The sequence below is a fragment of the Salvelinus fontinalis genome, chromosome 20, assembly GCF_029448725.1.
Source record: "Salvelinus fontinalis isolate EN_2023a chromosome 20, ASM2944872v1, whole genome shotgun sequence".
NCBI lineage: Eukaryota > Metazoa > Chordata > Actinopteri > Salmoniformes > Salmonidae > Salvelinus > Salvelinus fontinalis.
In genome coordinates, this window is record NC_074684.1 from 26,570,067 (window position 1) to 26,583,428 (window position 13,362).

The 13,362-nt window shown below is 44.4% G+C and overlaps 1 protein-coding gene across 6 annotated transcripts in view; it reads right to left on the reverse strand.

The window, feature by feature from the left end:
• Window positions 1-13,362, reverse strand: part of LOC129817598 (unconventional myosin-VI-like) — a 129,747-nt gene that overhangs the window by 36,335 nt on the left and 80,050 nt on the right. For 5 of the 6 annotated variants that reach the window (XM_055873017.1, XM_055873018.1, XM_055873014.1 and 2 more), the window contains exons 16-19: window positions 10,367-10,494; window positions 10,110-10,205; window positions 9,639-9,809; window positions 4,893-4,931 (exon numbers count right to left, since the gene is read on the reverse strand). In XM_055873017.1, the coding sequence (XP_055728992.1) occupies window positions 4,893-4,931; window positions 9,639-9,809; window positions 10,110-10,205; window positions 10,367-10,494 (434 nt within the window). Of the gene's footprint in view, window positions 1-4,892; window positions 4,932-8,350; window positions 8,647-9,638; window positions 9,810-10,109; window positions 10,206-10,366; window positions 10,495-13,362 lie in introns of those variants that run through there. The other variant, XM_055873019.1, reaches the window with a different exon arrangement.

Sequence of the window (13,362 nt, forward strand, 5' to 3'; positions counted from 1 at the left end):
AAAAGACATTACAGACAAAAGACTACAATTGATATACATTTAAAAACATTAACATGTAGTGTGTGTGTGCACGCATCTATTAGTTACACATATATGTCTGTAAAATGGTATAGAATCAGCTTGATCTCCTCTGTCGAAGACGCTTGGATCTTCTTTTTTATATTTTCAGTGGTATTGTTAACAAACAAGCCCCCACAAAGAAAAGGAGAATTAAAAAACAGGTTCAGCCCCTGGTTCGACCGTGATCTTGCAGAGTTACTCCACCGCAAGAATTGCATTTGGCGAAAGGCTCGGCACACGCATACTCAAACTGACTGGCTATTGTTCAGGCAAATGAGAAATAAGTGCACTCAGGCTATCCGGAAGGCCAAAGTTAGTTACTTTAAGGAGCAGTTCCCTCTCTGTGGGTCTAACCCCACCTCTGGCCAGCTCGCCTCCCTACCACTGAGGAACCACTACCACTGAGGAAGTACAGTTCCCGCTCAGCCCAGTCAAAACTGTTCGCTGCTCTGGCACCCCAATGGTGGAACAAACTCCCTCACGACGCCAGGACAGCGGAGTCAATCACCACCTTCCGGAGACACCTGAAACCCCACCTCTTCAAGGAATACCTAGGATAGGATAAAGCAATCCTTCTGCCCCCCCCCCCCCCCCCCTTAAAAGATTTAGATGCACTATTGTAAAGTGGCTGCTCCACTGGATGTCATTAGGTGAATGCACCAATTTGTAAGTCGCTCTGGATAAGAGCGTCTGCTAAATGACTTAAATGTAATGTAAATGTAAATGTAAGTTCTGGAAAACGGTTAAAGACCTGGAGAATAAACCCTCCTCCTCCACCTCACAGCTGCCCATGTCCTTAAATGTTAATGATGTGGTTGTTACTGACAAGAAGCACATGGCTGAGCGCTTTAATCACCACTTAATTAAGTCAAGATTCCTATTTGACTCAGCCATGCCTCCTTGCCTGTCCAACATTTCCTCATCTCCCACCCCTTCTAATGTGACTATCCCTGATGCTTCTCCCTCTTTTTCCCCTGCCCCGCTACAAAGTTTCTCATCGCCAAGCCTGTCTCTCCTTTCTGGGGAAGTTCCCATTGCTTGGAGGCAGCCACAGTTCGTCCTCTATTTAAAGGGGGAGATCAAGCTGATCCTAACTGTTATAGGCCTATTTCTACTTTGCCCTGTTTATCAAAAGTGTTGGAAAAACGTATCAATATTCAACTGACTGGCTTGATGTCTATGGTATTCTCTCGGGTATGCAATCTGGTTTCCGCTCAGGTTATGGATGTGTCACTGCAACCTTTAAAGGTCCTCAATGATGTCACCGTTGCCCTTGATTCTAAGCAATACTGTGCTGCTATTTTTATTGACTTTGCCAAAGCTTTTGATACGGTAGACCATTCCATTCTTGTGGGCCGGCTAAGGAGTATTGGTGTATCTGAGGGGTCTTTGGCCTGGTTTGCTAACTATCGCCCTCAAAGAGTGCAGTGTATAAAGTCAGAAAAGCTACTGTCTCAGCCACTGCCTGTCACCAAGGGAGTACACCAAGGCTCAATCCTAGGCCCCACGTTCTTCTCAATTTACATCAACGACATAGCTCAGGCAGTAGGAAGGATTCTCATCCATATATATGCGAACGATACAGTCTTATACTCAGCTGGCCCCTTTCCGGATTTTGTGTTAAATTCTCTACAACAAAGCTTTCTTGGTGTCCAACAAGCTTTCTCTACCCTTAACCTTGTTCTGAACACCTCCAAACAAAAGATCATGTGGTTTGGTAAGAAGAATGCCCCTCCTCCCACAGGTGTTATTACTACCTCTGAGGGTTTAGAGCTTGAGGTAGTCACCTCATACAAGTACTTAGGAGTATGGCTTGATGGTGCACTGTCCTTCTCTCAGCACATATCAAAGTTGCAGGCTAAAGTTAAATCTAGACTTGGTTTACTCTATCGTAATCGCTCCTCTTTCACCCCAGCTGCTAAACTAACCCTGATTCAGATAACCACACTACCCATGCTAGATTACGGAAACATCATTTATAGATCGGCAGCTAAGGGTGCTCTCAAGCGGCGAGATGCACTCTATACTCCTCTGTAAACTGGTCATCTCTGTATACCCGTCGCAAGACCCACTCGTTGATGCTTATTTATAAAACCCTCTTAGGCCTCACTCCCCCCTATCTGAGATTTCTACTGCAGCCCTCATCCTCCACATACAACAACCGTTCTGCCAGTCACATTCTGTTAAAGGTCCCCAAAGCACACACATCCCTGGGTCGCTCCTATTTTCAGTTCGATGCAGCTAGCGACTGGAACGAGCTGCAACAAACACTCAAACTTGACAGTTTTATCTCAATCTCTTCAAAGACTCAATCATGGACACTCTTACTGACAGTTGTGGCTGCTTTGTGTGATGTATTGTTGTCTCTACCTTGTTGACCTTTGTGCTGTTGACTGTGCCCAATAGTGTGTGTACTATGTTTTGTGCTGCTACCATGTTGTGTTGCTACCATGCTGTGTTGTCATGTGTTGCTGCCTTGCTATGTTGTTGTCTTATGTCTCTCTTTATGTAGTGTTGTCTCTGTTGTTGTGATGTGTGTTTTGTCCTATATTTATATTGTATTTTTTAAATCTTTTTTTTAATCCCAGGCCCCCGTCCCTGCAGCAGGCCTTTTGCCTTTTGGTAGGCCGTCACTGTAAATAAGAATTTGTTCTTAACTGACTTGCCTAGTTAAATAAAAATTAAATAAAAAAGAAATACACACGTCACATGGGGGAGAGGTGTTCTGCCGTGAGGTGTTGCTTTATTATTGGTCATTTCTTTTTTTGTGTAATTTCCCCCCCTTTTTCGTGATTATGATCTTGTCTCATCGCTGCAACTCCCCAAACGGGTCCGGGAGAGGCGAAAGTCGAGTCATGCATCCTCCGAAACATGACCTGCCAACCGCGCTTCTTAAAAGGATCCGACCATTTATTTTCAATTTTCGCCTAAAATGACATACCCAAATCTAACTGCCTGTAGCTCAGGACCTGAAGCAAGGATATGCATATTATTGATACCATTTGAAAGGAAACACTTTGAAGTTTGTGGAAATTTGAAATTAATGGAGGAGAATATAACACATTAGATCTGGTAAAATATAATACAATGACGTACCATCATCTTTGAAACGCAAGAGAAAGGCCATAATGTATTATTCTTGCCCAGGCACAATTTTGATTTTGACCACTGTATGGAAGCAGTGTATGTGTACAATTTTAGACTGAGCCAATGAACCATGGCATATATGTTCAAGACTGCCCAAATGTGCCTAATTGGTTTCCTAATACATTTTCAAGTGCATAATTGTGCACTCTCCTCAAACAATAGCATGGTATTATTTCACTGTAATAGCTACTGTACATTGGACAGTGCAGTTAGATTAACAAGAATTTAAGCTTTCTGCCCATATCAGATATGTCTATGTCCAGGGATTTTTTTTTGTTACTTACAACCTCATGCTAATCACATTAGCCTACTTTAGCTCAACCATCCCGTGTGGGGGACACCGATCCTGTAGAGGTTCTTAACACCCGCTCACTTAACCCGGAAGCCAGCTGTACCAACACCGTTCAACTGACAACCAAAGTCAGTCTGCAGGCGCCTGGCCCACCACAAGGAGTCGCTAGAGCGCAATGATCCATATAAAGCCCCCCAAACTCTCCCCTAACCCGGACGACGCTGGGCCAATTGTGCGCTGCCCTATGGGACTCCCGGTCACGGCCGGTAATGACACAGCCTGGGATCAAACCCCAGGGTGTAATGACGCGGCAACACTGCGATGCAGTGCCTTTGACTGCTGCGCCACTGGGGATGCCTTCATTTTTATACATGTTTTAAACCAGGTTTGCTGTTCATTTGCGCTATATAAGATGGAAAGGAGTTCCATGCACTCATGGCTCTGTATAATACTGCACGTTTCCTTGAATTTGTTCTGGACCTGGACACTGTGAAAAGACCCCTGGTGGCATGTCTGGTTGGGTAAGTGTGTGTGTGTGTGTCAGTGCTGTTTGTAAGTTGACAATGCAAACAATTTGGAATTTCCAACACATTAATGTTTCTTATAAAAACAAGAAATTACGCAGTCGTCTTTCCTCAACTCTTAGCCAAGATAGACTGGCATGCATAGTATTAATATTAGCCCTCTGATTAAAATGAAGAGCAAGACGTCCCGCTCTGTTCTGGGCCAGATGCAGCTTAACTAGGTCTTTCTTTGCAGCACTTGACCATATGACTGGACAATAATCAAGATAAGATAAAACTAGAGCCTGCAGGAGTTGCTTTGTGGAGTGAGAAATCAGAGCATCTCTTTATTACGGACAGATCTCTCCCCATCTTCACAACCATTGAATCTATATGTTTTGACCATAACAGTTTACAATCTCAGGGCAGTTTACAATTTATTGGGCAAAACAATCTAAAACACAACCAAAACAAACTACAAATGTATCAAACAAGTTTGTAGTCATAAGTTTGATGTAGTCATTGCGTGCTAAGAGTATGAGACCAAATACTAAACTTTTGACTACTTTAATACAATATAAGTGAAGTGAAAACTTCTTCAAATGGTGTGACAACACACATAAAATGGTTTCATTTCTAAACGATAAAGCAGATATGTGTGAAAATACCCTCAAATAAAAGGTGACATTCTGTACTGATGCAACATATAAAACATTTCATCTCAGATCCATAATGCTGGAGCATAGAGTCACATGTACACATGTTATCTTAACTGTCAAAATAAATACAGAGGTGAGTGTATATTATATGACAACTGATCTCAACTCAAGTTAGATGCCCTATGTGTGGGGTAAAGTAGTAAATTGTTGAGCACTGTAGTAAATACTAACCGTGCTGCGAAGCTTCTCCAGTAGAATGTTCAGCTGGGTCTGTTGAGATAAAAGAAAACCTTTGTTCAGTGATACAGACCAACTGCACAGACCTGTCTAGTCCAACACAGCATGAACACATGCTTATTAAAGGGTACTTGCTCCCTCTCTGCCTCCAGTGCTCCTGTCCAACACTCAAAACAACAGCTACTTAAGCAACAGTACAGCCGCGACAGACACACGTTCATGGTTAAAGCGCATTGAAACGAAAGACAAAGACTTTTGTTTTAATGTATCATGCAAACAGGTCTAAATACAACACTGATAGGACCACAGGAACAGAGGGACAGACAGATGGATGCATGGTAGCCAACTAACTGGACACTGGGAGATGACAGACAGATGGATGCATGGTAGCCAACTAACTGGACACTGTGAGATGACAGACAGATGGATGCATGGTAGCCAACTAACTGGACACTGAGATGACAGACAGATGGATGCATGGTAGCCAACTAACTGGACACTGGGAGATGACAGACAGATGGATGCATGGTAGCCAACTAACTGGACACTGAGATGACAGACAGATGGATGCATGGTAGCCAACTAACTGGACACTGAGATGACAGACAGATGGATGCATGGTAGCCAACTAACTGAGATGACAGACAGATGGATGCATGGTAGCCAACTAACTGGACACTGTGAGATGACAGACAGATGGATGCATGGTAGCCAACTAACTGGACACTGAGATGACAGACAGATGGATGCATGGTAGCCAACTAACTGGACACTGAGATGACAGACAGATGGATGCATGGTAGCCAACTAACTGGACACTGTGAGATGACAGACAGATGGATGCATGGTAGCCAACTAACTGGACACTGTGAGATGACAGACAGATGGATGCATGGTAGCCAACTAACTGGACACTGAGATGACAGACAGATGGATGCATGGTAGCCAACTAACTGGACACTGAGATGACAGACAGATGGATGCATGGTAGCCAACTAACTGAGATGACAGACAGATGGATGCATGGTAGCCAACTAACTGGACACTGAGATGACAGACAGATGGATGCATGGTAGCCAACTAACTGAGATGACAGACAGATGGATGCATGGTAGCCAACTAACTGGACACTGAGATGACAGACAGATGGATGCATGGTAGCCAACTAACTGGACACTGTGAGATGACAGACAGATGGATGCATGGTAGCCAACTAACTGAGATGACAGACAGATGGATGCATGGTAGCCAACTAACTGGACACTGAGATGACAGACAGATGGATGCATGGTAGCCAACTAACTGGACACTGTGAGATGACAGACAGATGGATGCATGGTAGCCAACTAACTGAGATGACAGACAGACAGATAACCGCTTGTTGGCCCCTCTGTCACTGATCTAGAGCTCTGGTGGCAAAACCCCTGGAACCTTCCCAAAATGTCCCGGTTTGCCAGAAATCCCAGTTGGAATTCCCTAATAAGTCCAGGAATTGTCCATACCGGCATTTCTTGAAAACCTGGGAAGTTACCGTCATTTTGCAACCTTAATCTGCAGAGAGTTGTGTTTAACAGACAGACTGCTCTCTAGGGACCACCCCTGGGACATTAATATTTATAAACCCAGCAGGATATCTCAAATAAACAGCTGATAACGCGCTCTATCTCACCTTGTAACTCTGAGAACAGACAGGTACAAAACGCTGAATCACTGATTAGGCCTTAGTCAAGCTCTAAGCCTTATGATCTACAGCATATCACTTTCTACAGTAACTACCTTATTAACAGTAGCTGCTTAATATGTACAGTAGCTGCCTGGCAGGCAGTCCTATCGTGCAACTGCCAACTGGCATGTACACTGGTCAATAAGTATCGTAATCATTTTATTATGGAATCATAAGAAGATAATGGGATTGTAGGGACAATTGCTCGGTGGACATTGATCCTGTCATTGAAGATTTCTCTGATCCTATATGCTATGGTATCTCACTGCAAACTACACAACGTTGCAAACTCTTCATACTACACTCCTGATAATGATATGAATAACTTCTCCATTGATTGGAATTGGAAGCTGCCGACATCAAGATGTCATTAGCAAGTGTTGCAGGAAACAAACGGCGATTAACAGGGAGACAGCACAGAAACAGGACTGGGGAGGTAGGGGACTGGGAAGGGGCTAACTGGAGGTAGTTAGCTGGAGAACAGCCGGGGGTTGCCTGCATTATTCACTGATGCATTGTGGGATTCATAGCACACAACGGAACAGGACAAGTTACCTTACTACCCTGACTGATTCTGATTTGAACCGCTATATGCATCTACTTTTCCTGTCTGTATTTCTTCCTCTCTCTACACACCTTTTAGACTTTAAATCACAGCTATGATTTTATTATTTCTCTTATTTCACCTTTATTTAACCAGGTAGGCTAGTTGAGAACAAGTTATCATTTACAACTGCGACCTCGCCAAAATAAAGCAAAGCAGTGCGACACAAACAACAACACAGAGTTACACATGGAATAAACAAACATGCAGTCAATAACACAATAGAGAAAAAGTCTATGTACAGTGTGTGCAAATAAGGTAAATTAAGGGAGGAAAGGCAATAAATGGGCCATAGTGGCAAAATAATTACAATGAATCAATTCAAACACGAGTGATAGATGTGCAAAATATGAATGTGCAAGTAGAGCTACTGGGGTGCAAAGGAGCAAAAAAATAATAACAATATGGGGATGAGGTAGTTGGATGGGCTATTTAGAGATGGGCTATGTACAGGTGCAGTGATCTGTGAGCTGCTCTGACAGCTGGTGCTTAAAGTTAGTGAGGGAGATATGAGTCTCCAGCTTCAGTGATTTTTGCAATGCAGTGATTTTTTTCGTTCCAGTCATTGGCAGCAGAGAACTGGAAGGAAAGGCAGCCAAAGAGGAATTGGCTTTGGGGGTGACCAGTGAGATATACCTGCTGGAGCGCGTGCTACAGGTGGGTGCTGCTATGGTGACCAGTGAGCTGAGATAAGGCGGGGCATTACCTAGCAAAGACTTATAGATGACCTGGAGCCAGTGGGTTTGGCGATGAATACGAAGCAAGGGCCTTACAGGTTGCAGTGGTCGCATATGGGTCTTTGGTGACAAAACGGATGTCACTGTGATAGACTGCATCCAATTTGCTGAGTAGAGTGTTGGAGGCTATTTTGTAAATTACATCGCCGAAGTCAAGGATCGGCAGGATAGTCAGTTTTACGAGGGTATGTTTGGCAGCATGAGTGAAGGATGCTTTGTTGTGAAATAGGAAGCCGATTCTAGATGTAATTTTGGATTGGAGATGCTTAATGTGAGTCTGGAAGGAGAGTTTACCTAGGTATTTGTAGTTGTCCACATAATCTAAGTCAGAACCGTCCAGAGTAGTGATGCTAGTCGGGTGGGCGGGTGCGGGCAGCGATCGGGTGAAGAGCATGCATTTAGTTTTACTTGCATTTAAGAGCTGTTGGAGGCCATGGAAGGAGAGTTGTATGGCATTGAAGCTCGTCTGGAGGTTAGTTAACACAGTGTCCAAAGAAGGGCCAGAATTATACAGAATGTTGTCGTCTGCGTAGAGGTGGATCAGAGAATCACCAGCAGCAAGAGCGACATCATTGATGTATACAGAGAAAAGAGTCGGCCCGAGAATTGAACCCTGTGACACCCCCATAGAGACTGCCAGAGGTCCGGACAACAGGCCCTCCGATTTGACACATTGAACTCTATCTGAGAAGTAGTTGGTGAACCAGGCGAGGCAGTCATTTGAGAAACCAAGGCGTGATGGGGGATAGGGAAAGGATGGAGAGACAGATTGGAAGGAGGAACAGTGGGAAGGAGAGAGATTAGGAAGAACACATTAACAGAATGTAGAAACAAAATGAACTCTGTGGAAACTAAACCAGAGGAAGATTAAATCAAAACACATTATGCAGCCCTGAAAAATAAGCTGCATTCAAATCCTCTGAAATTGTTCGTAACTTTTTGTAACTATTGTACTCCAACTTTCCTTCTTCTCCACTGTGTCTAGCAGTACCTATGATAGCTTACAATAACTGCTTATTAACATGAATGAATATTGCAGCACCTGAACGCCCCTCTGATTTCACTTACAACAGACACAGCATCTTAACACTTCTTACAGGATCACAGCATAGAGTGAGAAAGTATCACGGTTATGACTATAAAGTAACAAAATAGCCTTGATGCTACTGTTTTGCATATAAAACACAAGATAAACGTAACACACCTGCTATGGCTGTTAAAGGCCCAGTGCAGTCAAAAACTTTATTTTCTTATGTTTCATAAACAGTATATATATATATATATATACACTAGTATAGCTAGTATTACACTCTTCACTCAGACCACTCCCAGACAGTCATAGCACAATTATTTCTTGAGAAATTGCCCTTTGCTTAGAAGCTATTTGTTTATTTTGGACCATTTTAATTGAAAACCCATCACAGTAAGGTACTTTAAATTCTTACCCAGAAATTATTTGATATTGAGATAAAAACATGTAGACTGGACCTTTAAAATCGACATTTATACACATTCCCCCTCAGTATTCCATGGCTGCATCAATGACACCCTATGCCCTATGGGTCCTGGTCAAAAGTAGCACACTTAATAGGGTCCCATTTGGGATACCTACCATGTTGAGCAGCACATTAATAAAGTGTGGAAGTAAAAGGTAGTAGATTAAAATTCGTCCTCACTTTGAATTTGTTGCCGACGCTGATGAAGCTGAGCTTGCCGGCCTTCTGTTTCGAGTCCTTGGTGTTGTTGGAGTTCTCAAAGAGCTCCCGGATAAACCGGTCCTTAGACTCACTCACCAGGCACTCCAGGGACATGTGCAGTGCATCATTGTTCTTCTCCACAAACTTGGTCTGTAATTCAGAGAAAATGTAGAACCTTGAAGATGCAGAAGCACATCCAGTTCAGAAAAATGCTACTCTGGTTGGAAGATAAGTGGGGCAACTTGTGATAAAAAAAATTATAATTCCACATGCTGGGTTTTGTGCAGGGTTCAAAGAGGAGGAGAATGTTTGGTTGGAGATGCTGCAGTATAGGCCTACCACAAGGACATAAGAGATTACTTAAACAGACCGAAGTCTGATATAAAAAGGTGTAATGTTGATGTTTTCTAGCCTTCATCCTGTGGTGTCATTTTGTGAACATAAATGTACCGTCTCATAGCACACCGCTCCTGCAAAGTGTCTGACGATGAATCCCTCGTCATCCCTCACATTCCTGTGAACTTGCAGCTTTGATTTCCGTGGCACCTGAGGAACACATTTCACACTATCCATTTTAAAAAAGTGAAAAAAATACAACCACAGAAACAAGACTTATTCCAATGGCTTAACAAACCCATGACTGACATTACGGACAATAAAACGCACACAGAGAAAGGACATGAATCCTGGTTAAAGTAAGAACTCACGGTCAGTCGGAAGTGGTTCTTGTGCTTGCTGTGTACAGTCTCTGCAAAGTGCTGGTCGCTGGGCTGAGGTAGACGGTTCTCTTCATCCAGGATGTCCAGGATGCCCACCAGCTTGGCCTCCACGAGGTCTGTAGACAGACACAGCGGTCAGGAGTCAGGGGTCAAGAGATCCCAAATTGACTGTATCCAATAAGTCAGTGTAGCCTTAGAGCTATCCTAGCCTGTTGCTTCACGTATTTCATTAGGGGTTTAGTCTTTGTATAGTCCAGGGCCACTGACGGTGTAAGATATCCAATTACGCTAGGGAAGGGAGGTGTACCTGTCAAAAACCAATTTAAGGTGTAATAAAATAATGAAAATGTTTCAGTTCAGAATAGGCTGACCTTGACCTACACAGACCACTTTGTACGAGAGAACAACGGCTCATTAAGACATGACTGAATGACACATCCATAGTTAGAGCTGCAGTGACTCACTCTTTCCATAGGTTAGAGAGAGGGCTCGAGAGAGAGCGCGAGAGAGCAGGTGTTTTATGCATAGAAAAGTCAGTAAAAAAGAAAGAAATTGGGATGGAAAAATATTTTCAGTGTAAACTTAAACGACTCAAACCTATATAATTTTACATAAAATAATCTTAAAGAACGAACAATCACCTAAATCAATGATGCATTCAGGCGTATTTTTGTCCCCTTTGATTCTGATATAATGTATGAGTCACTCAGATAGCATAATCCATGGCAAGATGTATAGAATTTCAGGAAATTAGCTTTAAAACTGCTCAAAGAATATCTCCAACGCATGACTAAATGTGTAGAATTGCAGGAAGTTAGATTTAAATGGCAACAGCGGCCAATAGGACGGCCTCTAAGATTTTCCGTCTGCGACCGCGCCCTTGACCGCACCCACGCCAACCACCAAAGTGGTCCAGAAGAAACCCTAGAATGGAGCTTCTCACTGCCTATTTCCTCTTTTGTGTCTTAGTTTAAACAACGGGTTGCTCAAACAGAATGTGTTGACACATACAAGCTCAAAGCTGCATATTCTTGGGATTGCTCGCCGCAACGCCACAGGCGACCTATTACAGTATAATTACAATAGACCGTCCCTTAGTCTTTTTTCCTCTGCCAATTCAGGAGGATATACACTGCTCAAAAAAATAAAGGGAACACTAAAATAACACATCCTAGATCTGAATGAATGAAATATTCTTATTAAATATTTTTTTCTTTACATAGTTGAATGTGCTGACAACAAAATCACACAAAAATTATCAATGGAAATCAAATTTATCAACCCATGGAGGTCTGGATTTGGAGTCACACTCAAAATTAAAGTGGAAAACCACACTACAGGCTGATCCAACTTTGATGTAATGTCCTTAAAACAAGTCAAAATGAGGCTCAGTAGTGTGTGTGGCCTCCATGTGCCTGTATGACCTCCGTACAACGCCTGGGCATGCTCCTGATGAGGTGGCGGATGGTCTCCTGAGGGATCTCCTCCCAGACCTGGACTAAGGCATCCGCCAACTCCTGGACAGTCTGTGGTGCAACGTGGCGTTGGTGGATGGAGCGAGACATGATGTCCCAGATGTGCTCAATTGGATTCAGGTCTGGGGAACGGGCGGGCCAGTCCATAGCATCAATGCCTTTCTCTTGCAGGAACTGCTGACACACTCCAGCCACATGAGGTCTAGCATTGTCTTGCATTAGGAGGAACCCAGGGCCAACCGCACCAGAATATGGTCTCACAAGGGGTCTGAGGATCTCATCTCGGTACCTAATGGCAGTCAGGCTACCTCTGGCGAGCACATGGAGGGCTGTGCGGCCCCCCCAAAGAAATGCCACCCCACACCATGACTGACCCACCGCCAAACCGGTCATGCTGGAGGATGTTGCAGGCAGCAGAACGTTCTCCACGGCGTCTCCAGACTCTGTCACGTCTGTCACATGTGCCCAGTGTGAACCTGCTTTCATCTGTGAAGAGCACAGGGCGCCAGTGGCGAATTTGCCAATCTTGGTGTTCTCTGGCAAATGCCAAACGTCCTCCACGGTGTTGGGCTGTAAGCACAACCCCCACCTGTGGACGTCGGGCCCTCATACCACCCTCATGGAGTCTGTTTCTGACCGTTTGAGCAGACACATGCACATTTGTGGCCTGCTGGAGGTCATTTTGCAGGGCTCTGGCAGTGCTCCTCCTTGCACAAAGGCGGAGGTAGCGGTTCTGCTGCTGGGTTGTTGCCCTCCTACGGCCTCCTCCACGTCTCCTGATGTACTGGCCTGTCTCCTGGTAGCGCCTCCATGCTCTGGACACTACGCTGACAGACACAGCAAACCTTCTTGCCACAGCTCGCATTGATGTGCCATCCTGGATGAGCTGCACTACCTGAGCCACTTGTGTGGGTTGTAGACTCCGTCTCATGCTACCACTAGAGTGAAAGCACCGCCAGCATTCAAAAGTGACCAAAACATCAGCCAGGAAGCATAGGAACTGAGAAGGTCTGTGGTCACCACCTGCAGAACCACTCCTTTATTGGGGGTGTCTTGCTAATTGCCTATAATTTCCACCTTTTGTCTATTCCATTTGCACAACAGCATTTGAAATTTATTGTCAATCAGTGTTGTTTCCTAAGTGGACAGTTTGATTTCACAGAAGTGTGATTGACTTGGAGTTACATTGTGTTGTTTAAGTGTTCCCTTTATTTTTTTGAGCAGTGTATCATTTCTCATACACAGCAATGCACAGTCATTTTGGGGGAGGAAGAGACCCCATTCCGCAGAGGCAGTCCCCATTCCGCAGAGGCAGTCCCCATTCCGCAGAGGCAGTCCCCATTCCGCAGAGGCAGTCCCCATTCCGCAGAGGCAGTCCCCATTCCGCAGAGCCAGGCCCCATTCCGCCGAGCCAGGCCCCATTCCGCCGAGCCAGGCCCCATTCCGCCGAGCCAGGCCCCATTACGCAGAGCCAGGCCCCATTACGCAGAGCCAGGCCCCATTCCGCAG